Source organism: Polyodon spathula, chromosome 1 (assembly GCF_017654505.1).
Source record: "Polyodon spathula isolate WHYD16114869_AA chromosome 1, ASM1765450v1, whole genome shotgun sequence".
Taxonomy (NCBI): domain Eukaryota; kingdom Metazoa; phylum Chordata; class Actinopteri; order Acipenseriformes; family Polyodontidae; genus Polyodon; species Polyodon spathula.
The window spans coordinates 33,707,384-33,720,984 of NC_054534.1; the positions used below are offsets into that span (position 1 = coordinate 33,707,384).

A 13,601-nucleotide genomic window follows, 5' to 3' on the forward strand; every position below is an offset into this window, starting at 1 on the left:
AAAAAGCCACTATGACTTGCATTTTAATACAGAGAAGTCTCAGGCAGCAGACTGTTTCAGATATTGCCTTTAAATCGCTTAGCTATGTAAACAGTGAACAAGTAGGCCAGCATAATGAATAACTCTTAATAAAACAGAAGTCAAACATAGTTTAATCAATATGGCCTTTGTAAAGTCACCATGAAGTTTCATGACCTACAGTGGTGCCACTGTGATCATTTTTTTTTTGTTGTTTTCCAAAGTAGAAGATATGGGCCCAGATATTCCAAGTGATGAGCAATCCCCTCGCAAAATGTGTGCCTTGCAAAAATTCGTGCTTTTGAACAAAAATGTATATTTGCCAGCAAGGCACAAAACAGTTGCTTGAAGTTGGAAAATAGATGTTTTTCGCTCAAAACCACCTGCGCATTTAATACCAACATAGCAGAAATGCACAAGAGCGACAGAATTGGAATACTACACGACAATGCAATGTAATGGAAACATTCGTCACACTGCAAGTCTGTCACGCGTATCACAAAATATAGCCATGCTCATTCAAATTTGGTCTTCAGAGTGCATGTGCTTAAGTATATGAAAGTTGCGTACATGCACTCATTTGAATCTAATGTTTAACATTATCACAGGCATTAGCATGGCTAATAAGTTAAATATTTAAAGGGCCATCACAGATTCTGCAGAAATCAAACAGATGTATCTATGCTGTGCTATTTCCTGGGAAGTGAGTTTATGATTTCTCTACTTCTGTCTCCATAATTTTGACAGGTGTCACACAAATATGAGTACATGTTAGCTATTCTAATTCATTTACATTTTTTGACTTTCTTGTTTTATGTTAGTACCTTTGTTTTTTTTTTTCTTTCTCAGTATGCTATTGAGGTTTTCCACATGACGTCACTGGCCTCTGAGACGCCATGTTGGCAGTCAAAAAGCACCGTCTATAATTTAAGCGCGGTAAAAAACAATGCCTGATTCGTGTTGTGCGGTTGAGTCCACCAACAGAAGCAGACAGCAATATCGATTATCCTACTACAGGATTCCTGCTGATCCAGATAGGAGGACAAAATAAATATCAGCAATTGAAAGGGAAACAAAAAATGAAAAAGACTGGACCCATTACACACGTTTGTGTAGTGAGCACATCAAAAAAGGTTAATATCAGTAATATATTGGTAGTTAGTTCTGATGTTTTGTTATTATTAGTAGTAGTATTCATTTTAATACGTTTATTTGTTTGGCCGTTTTTTCAGAAATATTTAGCTATACAGTTAAACTGGTGCTTGCGATGGAATCGTGTCCCAAACAGTAACCTTTCCTATCTCAGCCTTGATTACAAAGAATTGCTTCCTCTCTAAGTGCCACGCGATCGGGGTCCCTTTCAATTCGAATGACAACCATTGCCAAATGGGAACGGAAAGAGATTCTCTGACCGTCAATCATTGAGCATATATACAAAAGCTGCCCTGTCAGGGCCCTGCTGTGAGGGGGAAGTCCCTCCCACCTCCTGTTGAAGAGGGATGTCCTCACAGTAGCACATAGCCATTTTCTCTCTCATCTCACTCGAGGGGACGCTTACCAGGGGACAGACAGTCGCCACGCAGGCACCGCTCCCCTTCCCCAGGGGACAGGAGGTCGCCATGCAGGCACAGCTCCCCTTCCCCACACAGGTGCAGACAATCACCGTCTCAGTCGCCGCGAAGGCGCACAAGCTCGGCCGAGAGACCCTACTGAAATCTCAGGGCAGGCTGCCCCCTACCACCGGGCAGACCCAGCCCCCACAGTCTCATTCACCATCCCCTCTGCCTAGACCCCCCTAGTCCAGGCGAGCTGTCCTTCGCCGCGTCCAGGTTGGATGTATCAGACCCAGCCACTTCCATCGGGCAGGCCCCTGAGGGGCCCTGGCTGCCACCAAACCCCCCAACAACCAGACTGACCAATGGCAACAACCCATGGCAAGGCTGCACCCAGGACTCCTGGGTACTATCGACTATGAGACACAGTTACGCTCTACAATTCCGCATAGGTCCGCCACCCTTCAAGAGTACGCTCCTCACCACCGTCAAACCAGCGAGGGCGATACACCTTCAATAGGAGATCGCCAATCTTCGAAGGAAGAACGCTGTATGCTTGGTAAATCCAAGCGATGCCCTCAGCGGCTTTTACTCCAGGTATTTCCTGGTGACCAAAAAGGGACGGCGGTTTCAGACCAATTATGGACCTCAGGGTCCTCAACTTGTTCCTCAAACAGAAGTAGTTCAACATGTTGAAAGCACAGCATATCCTCCAGTCCATCCAACCAGGTGACTGGTTCACATCGATCGACCTGCAAGACGCCTATTTTCACGTCCCGATCTGTCCTGCGCACAGAAAATATCTGTGCTTCGCCTTTCAAGGCAACGCATCCGAATTCTGCGTACTACCATTTGGCCTCTCGCTGGCGCCCCGCACATTTTCAAAGTGCATGGATGCAGCACTGGCACCACTCAGGCTGCGGGGTATTCGGATCCTAAACTAACGGGACAATTGGTTGATTTGCGCGCAGTCAAAAGCATGTGCAGAGGCTCACACAAAACAGGTCATAGATCATGTGTCGAAGTTAGGGCTCTCAATATATCAAAGAAGAGCAACTTCGTACCATCTCAGTCCACAGTGTTCCTGGGGATCAAACTGAACTCTGTGAGCATGCTTGCCTCACTGTTGGAAGATAGGATTCTGTTGTTGGAGAGCACACTCTCCATATTCAGAGAGGACGCTCTCCTACAGGTCAGAATATATCAAAGGTTGTAGGGGCTGATGGCAGCCTCCTCGATAATCCTTCCACTAGGGCTGCTGAGAATGCGTCTGCTTCAAAACTGGGTGAATACGCTCAAGGTGCACCCGATCCGAGATCGGTACCAGCTGGTGCGAGTGTCCAGACAATGCAGGAAGACACGGAGTGGTGACTCCGTCCTGACAGTCTGCGCCTCTGATCACCCCTCGGATTCTCTCACAGAAGGGAAGTGATCACTACAAACGCCTCCAGCCTGGGCTGGGGAGCAGTCTGGAACGGGAGAGGAATAAGAGGTCAGTGGAATGGACATTGGCAACAAGAGCACATAAATGTGCAAGAGCTGTAAACAGTGAGCCTGACGTTATCCCATTTTCGCCAGCAATTAGCGCACAAACAGGTACTGGTCGGGACAGACAATAATATCACCAAGGCAGCCTGCGCTCACTGGGCCTTCACCACGCAGCGCACAGACTCCTGTCCTGGACATACAGAAACTTGTGTTCCATCAGGGCAGTTCACCTCCCCGGTGTGGACAACAAGGCAGCAGACCTCCTGTCCAGAAGAGCTCCAGACAGCTCAGAGTGGAGGCTGCATCCTTCAGTGGTAAAACAGATTTGAGAGGGTTTCGACCTGCACGAGTCCACTCATTGCCCCCTATGGTTCTCCATGTAGAGAGAAGGGGGCCCCCTGGGAGTAGACCTGCTAGCTCACCCCTGGACATAGGGGCTCTTGTATGGGTTCCCTCCGCTACCACTACTACCCCTGACATTAGAAAGGATCAGGGTGGAGAGAGCACAGATTTTGCTGGTTGCACCCAGATGGCCGAGACGCCCTTAGTCAGGCCCTATCGAAGCAACGTCTAGCGCACTGGGTGACAAACGTGATACGCTTGGCATATGAACAGACGGACTCCCCGTTATTGGGAGACATTACGGACCGTTCTACCAGGGGCCAGGCAACTTCGTGGGCTTTCCTTCATGGCGCCTCCTTAGATATGCAATGCTGCTACATGGACTGGTAGTTTCTCTGAAATCGAGGTCGGGGAGATTTTGACTGTCTTTTATTGCTGTAATATAACAGACCCAGAGGTGCACAGTAAGGGTCACATGAACTAAGAATTTGACATTTCTCATATCTTATTAACTACCTATTTTGCAGGTGACAAGTGTGTTTGTTATTAGTGTGTTGTGTGGAATCTATGTAATTTGTATTTGTCGCCACTACTGTTTTGTCTGCCTATCTTTAAACAGACCAGTGTTTAAAGATTGAGTTCTTATCCAAGATCATAATACAAAAAATAATAATAAACCTGGTGCATCACCCATCTTACCTTTTCGGAAACTAAGGTGACAAAACCAGTGAGAACACCATAAAATTGTCTGTTGGTTCATTACTGGGTATGTGACTGCAACCCCTCAATTAAATGTGATGCCACTTATCAAGCCATCATTGCTCTCTGTCTGGACTGATCTGATTTTTTGTAATGTGTTTTTTTGTAAGAACTGCAAGTAGCCTTGGATAAGAGAGTCTGTTATAAGAAAATAAATACATATTTTAATAACACCAACAATAATAATTTATTTTATATATATATATATATATATATATATATATATATATATATATAAACTTGCTTGACAAACCTGGGGAGCAGTGGAATAAGAAAGGAGCACCTTTCGTAAATTTACATTGAAAACGCAACAAAATTTACCAATACAGTATTCAGTAGCCTAGCCTACTACAGTATAAGCAGTGTCTTCAATATTGAAATCTATGTGAATGCAAGGTAAGTAGGTGCAAACTTGCTTGATTAATCTAGGGTTGATATACTGCTGTATGTGTCTATTAAAGTAACGCTTTCCTGCATTATACAGGTAGTTGTCTAGTATTTGCTGGTTTGGTCTATGTTACATACCGACAGTATGTACTATGATACCGTGCTCTACTGTTAATTCTTTTTCGGAGTTCTTCTTTCAACACCAAGAAAGCGTGCTTGGGAAAGTGACTAGTTTTCTTTCGGTCTGAAAGAACGATCATGATTGCAGCTTCCTTGTTTATTTTTTAAACATGTATTAACACTAGTGATGCTGCTATCACAATCGTTCTTTAGAACATGATCATTATATAGATGTGGACAGAACCTTGTACGATTGCTGTTTTCCATCATACAAGGTTCTGGGAAGGTTCAGCGATTGGGTGAGTGAGTGCTAGAGTGATGGGCCCGGAGGTAAGTCTTGCTTTTTAAAAGCGTTATTTCGTACATCACAAAACTGATTTTCTGCTTGGCTCATAGTTTTGAACATGGCGAATTGTTGGACACTCCCGCCAAATTGTGCTATGCTTTCATTGGATTTCTGCACAGTGCAAAACAGATTGTGGCACGCAAAAATAAGTTTCGAATATGGTACATTTTCCCATGACAGCCATTTGCGAAGCATATGGGAGACACTTTTTTACACAGAGAATTGTGAGGGTCTGGAATCAACTCCCCAGTAATGTTGTTGAAGCTGACACCCTGGGATCCTTCAAGAAGCTGCTTGATGAGATTTTGGGATCAATAAGCTACTAACAACCAAACGAGCAAGATGGGCCGAATGGCCTCCTCTCGTTTGTAAACTTTCTTATGTTCTTAACAACCTTTTGAATATCTGGGACATGATCTCTTGGAAATATGGTTCACTGTACTCCAAAACAAACCCCACTCATTCTAAATGTCATCACAATTGTAAAAGATGTTCTCTCTTAAATTAGTAGCTGACAGACTTGTCCAGGTGGTGGTGAAATTAATTCTCAGTGGAAGGGCGAGGAGAATTAGATTTATACTACTGCATCAAATAACTCAAGGCCTACACTGTGCTGGGAATCCTAATGTGGTATTGAGAAGAATGAACAGCATTACTGAGATTGATCGATTAATCATCTGTTCTTCGTTGGTTTAGAAAAGACAACAAACTTTGCCAAGTTGACACCCAAGTTCTCACAGTAAATGAATGGGACTGACCCAGACATTCAATTCTAGGTTCCATTTATGTACATCCCATGACACCATGCAGCACATGTAGCATAAATAATTCAGAAATACTCTAAACCAGGCAGCATCTGTAAAATAATTACTAGCATGTAGAACAGATCCAGCGGTTTCACTCATTGCATTTCAGGAGTTTGCATAACAGCAATTCAGAACAAGGATGATTAGTTGCAATCAGGGTAAATGTGTTATTGGAGATCATGTGTTCCATGAGATAAAGCCCTGTTGCATAAGATTCGGGCACTATTTCAGTTGCAAATAATCCATAACCGGGAATTTATACAGCACATGCTGCAAAATGAACAAGGAATGACTCATGTGACTATGAATATGCAAGCACATTTTCTTTGAAATGACTGTCAAGTAATTATTGTTATGTGAAGGATACATGTGCAAAAGAAAGCTATTCTCAGATTAGCTGCTTGGAGCACTAGATGACTGTTTTGCCAGTGGAATACAATTGTTAATGAAAGAAACATTCACAGATGTAAAACTTCGGGTCAGCAGTGTACTTAATGTATAGGATCAAGAAATGTGTTTCTTAAAACATGCACAACAATAGATGTACGGAAGCCAAAAATATTTAACAATCTTTATTACTTTTCTTTGCAAGATAAAACAAACCATTATTTTCTCTCTCAAAAAAGCTACATAAATCAATTTTGTACTTTGCAGACGCAACATATCATGCCGAAAATAGCTTGTTACAAGTCGCTTTCAAAGAAAAAGCAAAAACAAAAAGTACAAATTCATTTTTCTACACGCATTGGCAAAAATAGATCCGATTTCCCTTTTTACAATCCAAAACATTATTTTCTACTAACAAGGTGCCCTTTCAATTATAAACAATTTGGTGAATTTGATTATATATTCAGTGTGCCCCCACCTGCAGTGCACAAATAGCTAAAACCAAGTTTAAAAAACCTTTTGCAATAATGTGTGGTAGATAGAACACCAAAGAAAGTCACCTTTCAAGCCCTATAGTGAACACTAATCTCTACTTTAAAGTGCAGGAGGTATTCAATTAAAAAAAATGAATTAAAAATTCTAAAGTCATTTATCTCGAACCTTTTGTACTCGTGATCATTTGACAATTATTAATCATTTAAAATGAAAGAGGCAACTCACATTGACAACTGTCAAATGAACAGGTATAGCCAATAAAAAGTGAATTACATAAATCAATACTGCTAATTCTCTTATGTTAGGAAATAGCATTTAAAAGTTGTGTTTTTCTGTGTTCAAACTTTCTTTTGAAGTAGACATGTTTGTTTTAAAATGGGATCTCCATTTTTTCTAGAAAAATACTCACTTGCCCTCAAAAAAGAATAATAATAATAATAATAATAATAATAAATCTTACAAACAATCCTTTTTTCATTTAGCATGGAGAACTCCCCCTTTTCAAATTTTCAACACTTGAGGAATAGGGGCCCGTAATACAATACAGACAGATGTCAGTTTTTTTTGGCACACAATCTACAAAAGGATTAGCCTACATATTCCCTTTGTATGCCCGGAAATAACTTGCAACTACAACTTCATATTTCTTCTATATACATATAAGGACACTGACAAATGCATAGAGTGGGACATCGAACCTATACAAACACATACACCTCAATAGACCAAAAAAAAACAAAAAAAAAAAAAACATGGATCTGACAGCGAAGAATACTTCCTACAAGCTTCTAGAAATAATGCAAATTTAAAAAACTTCAACTACACCCAGTAAATTACCTTGTGGTTTCCTCTGAACCGGAAGGTAAAATCTTGGATTCCTGACAATGCAAGAGACCAAGCAACTAGGCTTTAGCTGTGAAGTGTGTGTATATGTATGTACGAGATAGATAAATAGATAGATAGACAGACAGATCATATCAGACATACATATACACACACACTTCACAGCTAAAGCTTAGTTGCTTCGTCCGTAGCACCTACTAGTGATGGCTATCAAAGGCAGAATGATAAAAATCCTATTAGAGCCATCTTCTAGTGGTTTAGATTGTTATAGACAAGCTAAGGATTTGATTTCTTTACGCGACAGACAATAGTGTGCAATGGCAGGAGGTTACAGGTGATGGTTGTACACTGCATACCATGTACTACTAAAAAGTGGCTGTGGGAAGCCCTAAACATGTACTGCACTCAGCAGGGAATCTACCTTCTATTTACAATATAGTGCAATCCTCACTCCTGGTGGTTACATGGCAAGCATGCTTACTGCAATTATAGCAGCAAAAGGGTACAGCCAACCTTACTTTTTAATCTTGAGTAAGCAAGCCAAAATGTGTCCTATCTTGTGACAAAACAAAATGTTGGCTTCAATGTTCCCTTCACAGATTTCAGGAAGCAGGTTACCAAGACTACCACAATGGTATTTAGTAGAATTGCACAGTGTTAATATTTCCACCAGCCTGGCAAAAAGGCCCCACCTGAAACTGTTATAAAGGTTGTGTCAAACTTTAATTTACAGAGGTCAAAGTCCGATATCACTAGTAACAGCTTAAATATTATTGGTGATAAGACCCATAACCAAATACATTTCGAACTACACACCTCCATCTAGGCAAGTTCCTTGTGGTCAGTTCTCTGTTTATACCCAACAGTGTATTAGGTGCTTAACCTTCAATGTTTCACATGTCAGATAAAGAGAAACAAGTAGATCATATGGCTCTTCAACACAGATATGTCCCTTAACAAAACAAGTTAGTAATAAGGCCCTATTTTTTCAAAGCCTTCATAGCTGGGCCATTCGGGAAATATACCATACGAGCATCTAGGACTGCCATATGGGTCAAAATGAATACCTAGGTCAGAAAACCCATGAACATGAGAACCGTTCACTTCATTCTTGGGGGAGGTTTTTAGTACAGATCGAATCACCTTGTAATTTTGGCCTTGGTTGCTGTCCCAGAAATCCTTCCCATTGGTTGTGTAGCACAGAGCGAATTCTATGCGTTCATGTGGTGGTATGTTGTGTGGCAGGTCTACCTCGAAGGAGAAAGTGTCCCTGTCAGAGCCTGTGTAGATGTCATTGACATACTGGCACTGGTGGTCTATGAAGCTCTTCCAAGTGTTGAAGGTGACCCGCAATTTGACAGACTTCTCAAATGCCAGATTCTTGACTTTTACTGTGCCCACCAGGGTTTTCTCTTTCAGCATGCAGTTCTCCAAGCAAACATGGTCGTTCTCCAGCCGCTGCCTGAAGGCCAGGTAGTCCGCAGAGGGCTGCTCGAAATCCAGCACCAGGCTGTCCCTCTCCACCGACAAGTTCACCACCTTGTCGATCAACTCCTGGATGTTGAACGGGATTTCAATGGGATCGTCAAACTCGGAAAAGATCTTGACCATTGTCAGCGCCATCCCCTTGTGGTCTGCAAAGGACACTTGCTTCTTGGCTCTGCGCTCCCTTTTAGTGCTGGTCTCTTTATGCTTCACTTCCACACTAGAGCATTGAATGCAAGGCCTCAGGGGCTTAGTGTGCTTGGGCCTCCTTTTGTAAATGAAGTCATCACTTGCCAGGTACAGAGGCATGGCCAGCTCTACGGGCAAGGTAGACTTATGGGAGAAAAAGCTGAAGATGCTGCAAAGAATAAAAAAATAAACATTATTATAATTACAATTTGCTATCAATGGTGCATCATTAATAACTTAGCTTCCGAAGCTGTAGGCATATGAGGTTAATACTTAAAATATCTAAAGGAAATCAACACAAAAAATGTTGAATGTCAGTGCTGAATGTGTGTGCCCACTGCCTAAGGCATCAAATCCATCCAAAAAGTAAAGCCATTTACTGGATTTTCTGATTTCTGAAAGCTGATTTGAGTTTTGATGCTTGCTGCTCTATGAATACTTTAAACTGTTCCAGAAACCAAGAAGCATTTGCATTATATGTATACAAACCAAGAACACTACCATTTTAAAAAACCACAAGCAATTTGTTTAAGCTTCAATATATGAACAGCAAAGGGCAGACACGTTATTTTTGGCACATTGCCTCCTAAAACAACCAGGTGCTTCTACCAAGATACACTTGACATTTACACTTGAAACTTAGTCAGCAACTCAGTCACGTCACTGTACTCCACCTAATCTATACCATCACAGCATACAGGAATACACAATACACAAGCTAAACGACATACACGCACAGGCCATCTATCTGTCGACTTGAACTTTAGCGACGGTATTGTATCTCGAATAAGACTTCACTGCTACTTCGTGGACTTGCCCTAACTTTGAAAAATAAAAGTGGAAAAGGAGTAACTAAAACAAGATTTTTTTTTTTTTTTTTTTTTAAATCGATTTCACCAATTGATAATTTCAGTAGTGTATTTATTTTAATGGAACCGTGGAAGATTATGCACAAATATTACCTAGCCTACCAATTGCGTTCTGGTCGTAGTTACTAAAGCTTTTAATTTCTCAATTATGGGACCTAAAAAAAACAGTATGTTTACCACGAAAATGTTAGCACTGGTTTCCTGAAAGTTTGCTAGACTTTCAAACAAGGCGGACATGAAAATATCTCCTATTTGCCAACATCTTACAAAAAACAAACAAAATACCGATACAATCCAACTTGTTATTGTCAGAGAAAGGAATAACGTACCTAGCCAAGTCTATTTGTAACTTCTGTACAACAGTGATACGTTTTTGATCCAGTCTTTCAGCGCTTTCTCTTCCTGGTTTTAGCAGCTGTTCGGAGCAAAAGCTCTCCTCCCCCTATCGTTCTGAAGCCTGACCAGTACAACAGTAAAGTTAATTGCGTGCACATGCTAAAACTATACTGCACGAAATAACAACTTCATGCTGCTTTAACTGTAAACTGTATTCACAAACAGCCAGCCATAACGTAGTTGTATGGAATACCTATTTTCTGTAGAACACGATACCGTCCGTACACAATGTGTGATTTCAAATAACGTGTGCATTCTTGGTTTGAAACTACAACTTTGTTTAAAATTTTTCAGTGAGAACCGGAAGGCAGCACACTGATTTAAGGTGTATTTGTTATTTCTGTTTTCATTTTATTTACCGACGGTAATATGCTGGCGTATCCGTCGTGATTTACGTGTAACCAACACATTAATAAAGTTATGCAATTACCCAACAGAGACGAACACAGTATTTGACCATTTCAAAATGCTGTGACATAAAACACCACCACAAATTATACATATACATACCTGGTGCAATTCATTTGAAAATCGCAGGCAAACGCAAATCCGATATGGGTATTACAATTGCATGTGTACGTTAAAAATCAAATAAAGTGCATTATTAACTTTTCAAGTTGTTCCGGTGTGCGTTTCACTTATTTCCCCAATTTATGAGTTGCTTCGTTTGTTTGATACTGCGGCCATATACAAACGTTCTTCCTGCACGACTTCTCTTTGCCATTCCATTGTTACATTAAATCAACTCCTCCATGAAGTGGCTTTCTACCACAAACCGCTTCCACGTGAACCCACATGCGGGGCCAATCACTTTGGTCCTAATTCTGCCTTGACCAATGGAAAAACAGACCCAGAGCGAATGATCAGTTATTGAGTGCGTGATCGGAACGCCAGCCTGAAAGATGCCTCGGTTGTTGGCATGGTCGTGCAAGTAGAGGGGGAATTGCGACTTTAATTTGGTCCACGACTCCCAAATATTAAATGTTTTTGTCGGAAAAGTCAAAAATTGTAGTTTTTTTTTTTTTTTTTTTTTAATTTAAATGCAGTATAAACCAATGTCTAAAATGTGTTCAAGCAACGTAATTGTCTCAAGTAAATCACAAATAGTAAATTGTAAGTAAATGACACCAGAAAAGTATGCACAATTCAAATTGGGTATAGTTTTCTGACGTATTTACTTTCAAAAAGCCTATACTGCAATACTATTGTGCAGAATTTGCCATGCATTTACAGCAAATTACTGCTAGAAAGTTTATTCTTTAAGGCAGAAACATTGAAATGAATTAACATAAAAGTAAAAAAAAAAAAAATACATTTCCACCAACCACATTGGTCAAACTAGGATTGCTCATGCAGAAAATATGAAAATCATTTAAAAAGAACAAGCAACTGTGTAACACTTGTCTTTGTGCATGGTGGTAGGGGCACAACTTTGGAAAGATGACAATAGAGGTCGTTCCATAGCTTTTGGAATGACTCAGAGTGTCTCCATGAGGCTGCAGTGCAGATTCTATTTTAATGTTAATGACCGAAGCTCATCATTCATAGTGGCCATCTGCAGGCTTTATATTTCAGACAAGAATCCTACCTGACACCAGTAACTAAACAACACTACCCAGTCTGAAACACACCAGCCACTTCCTGTTACTGACTAGAGAAGAAACCAAACATTTTATGTTCTCTTACAGGGACAGTAAACACACAACATATTGTGATAGAGGAGCACACTGTGTCCTCTGGATATGGAGATGATTGTTTGCCTATTACACCCAAATTACTGACCAGACTTAAAACCATATTAAGCATGCATGGGATACAATGACAACCTCTGCTCTGGAGGCCATTTGGGTCAAAAACGTGTTATTTAGTGCATGTCTCAAATATGTAGTACTGTATGTGCAATACATTATCAAATGAAAAGTTGCCTTACATTTGAAATTGAAAATAAAAAATAAAACAAAATCTGGTTATCTTGTTAATATAAACTGAATCATAATCCACAATCGATTTCATTTTTTTATGGTGGTAACATGACCTAAGACATATCTCAGCTGTTATAGTTTTGTACAAAGCAAAACCGGGCAGTTTTAACGCCTTTAATGTTTCGGACCAGGCTAAAAAAATCTGGTTTGAAAGCTGCCAATGCCAGTTCTTCTGAGTGGTCTGGTAACCCTAAATCGGCAGCACTCAGCAAATCTATATGTGCACCATAGAAGAAAATCTGTCGCCACCAAATTTTCAAATTTAACTTATCCTGAAGGTTATTGGCTACTTTTGTAATTACACTGTGAATACCAAATCATTGACTATCAGCATGAACGGGTACAATTTCAAAATTACCAGTCCCTGCGTAAAAATGCGTAGTTCATTTACATTTATTTAGAACACGTACTAGTTTATGTATTCTGATTGGTCAAATCAATACGTGTAGCCTAATACGTGTGCGTTTTTGACCGGGTCACGGGTGGTGGCCTTTCATATATACATCGCAATTTCCGTTGCTCTTTCCACGTGTAGCCTATGTATCTGCTTATGAAATAATTAATTGGTTAATTTATAAACAGTATGGTTAATTCGTAATTAATTATTTCCTGAACTGCACCTCATATTAAACCAAAATATACTTTGGTTGAAGCACGTGGTACGCACAGTCCAGAGCAGCGAAAACAAGTTTCCTCCTCCGACAAAACCACTTTTTTTCACTAAAGCTTCTGGACACCAGGGCAGCCTTTCCTATACTGGTACTGTCCCGGGCCAAACCTTTGGTAGCTTTAGTTGTATATCTAACATTATGTATTATTTCCGGAGTCTCACACAAGCGGCATTACCAACAAGTACGAACCATCACAGTACAAGATCACAATTTAAGTTAATCAGACTAGTGCAACCTCTATCTACTGCCGCAACCCAGCACTGCACGTACTCATACACAAACGAAGATAAAAACTTCCCTTTCTCAGGGGCCGTCCGAAAGTATTGACAGTCTGTAAAAACGTACAAAGCGAGCACTGGGAGGGGAGGGGAGGGGAGGGGAGGGGAGAGGAAGGGACGGGGGTGGTTTGTACAGGTGAAATAATCACATGACTTCCTGCAAACCTACTACATCAGATATGTCATT

At 40.6% G+C, this 13,601-nt stretch overlaps 1 protein-coding gene across 2 annotated transcripts; it reads right to left on the bottom strand.

The window, feature by feature from the left end:
• Nucleotides 1-6,376: 6,376 nt before the first annotated feature.
• Nucleotides 6,377-11,325, bottom strand: ppp1r3b (protein phosphatase 1, regulatory subunit 3B). Of its 2 annotated transcripts, none has more exons than XM_041253713.1 (2): nt 10,994-11,325; nt 6,377-9,387 (listed from the first exon to the last, which is right to left on the bottom strand). In XM_041253713.1, the coding sequence occupies exons 1-2, from the start codon at nt 11,005-11,007 to the stop codon at nt 8,511-8,513; spliced, it is 891 nt and encodes a 296-aa protein (XP_041109647.1). In that variant the 5' UTR covers nt 11,008-11,325; the 3' UTR covers nt 6,377-8,510. The 2 variants fall into 2 exon arrangements, with proteins under 2 accessions (XP_041109647.1, XP_041109655.1); XM_041253721.1 differs by lacking the exon at nt 10,994-11,325 and adding an exon at nt 10,417-10,778.
• Between the last annotated feature and the right edge of the window lie 2,276 nt (nt 11,326-13,601).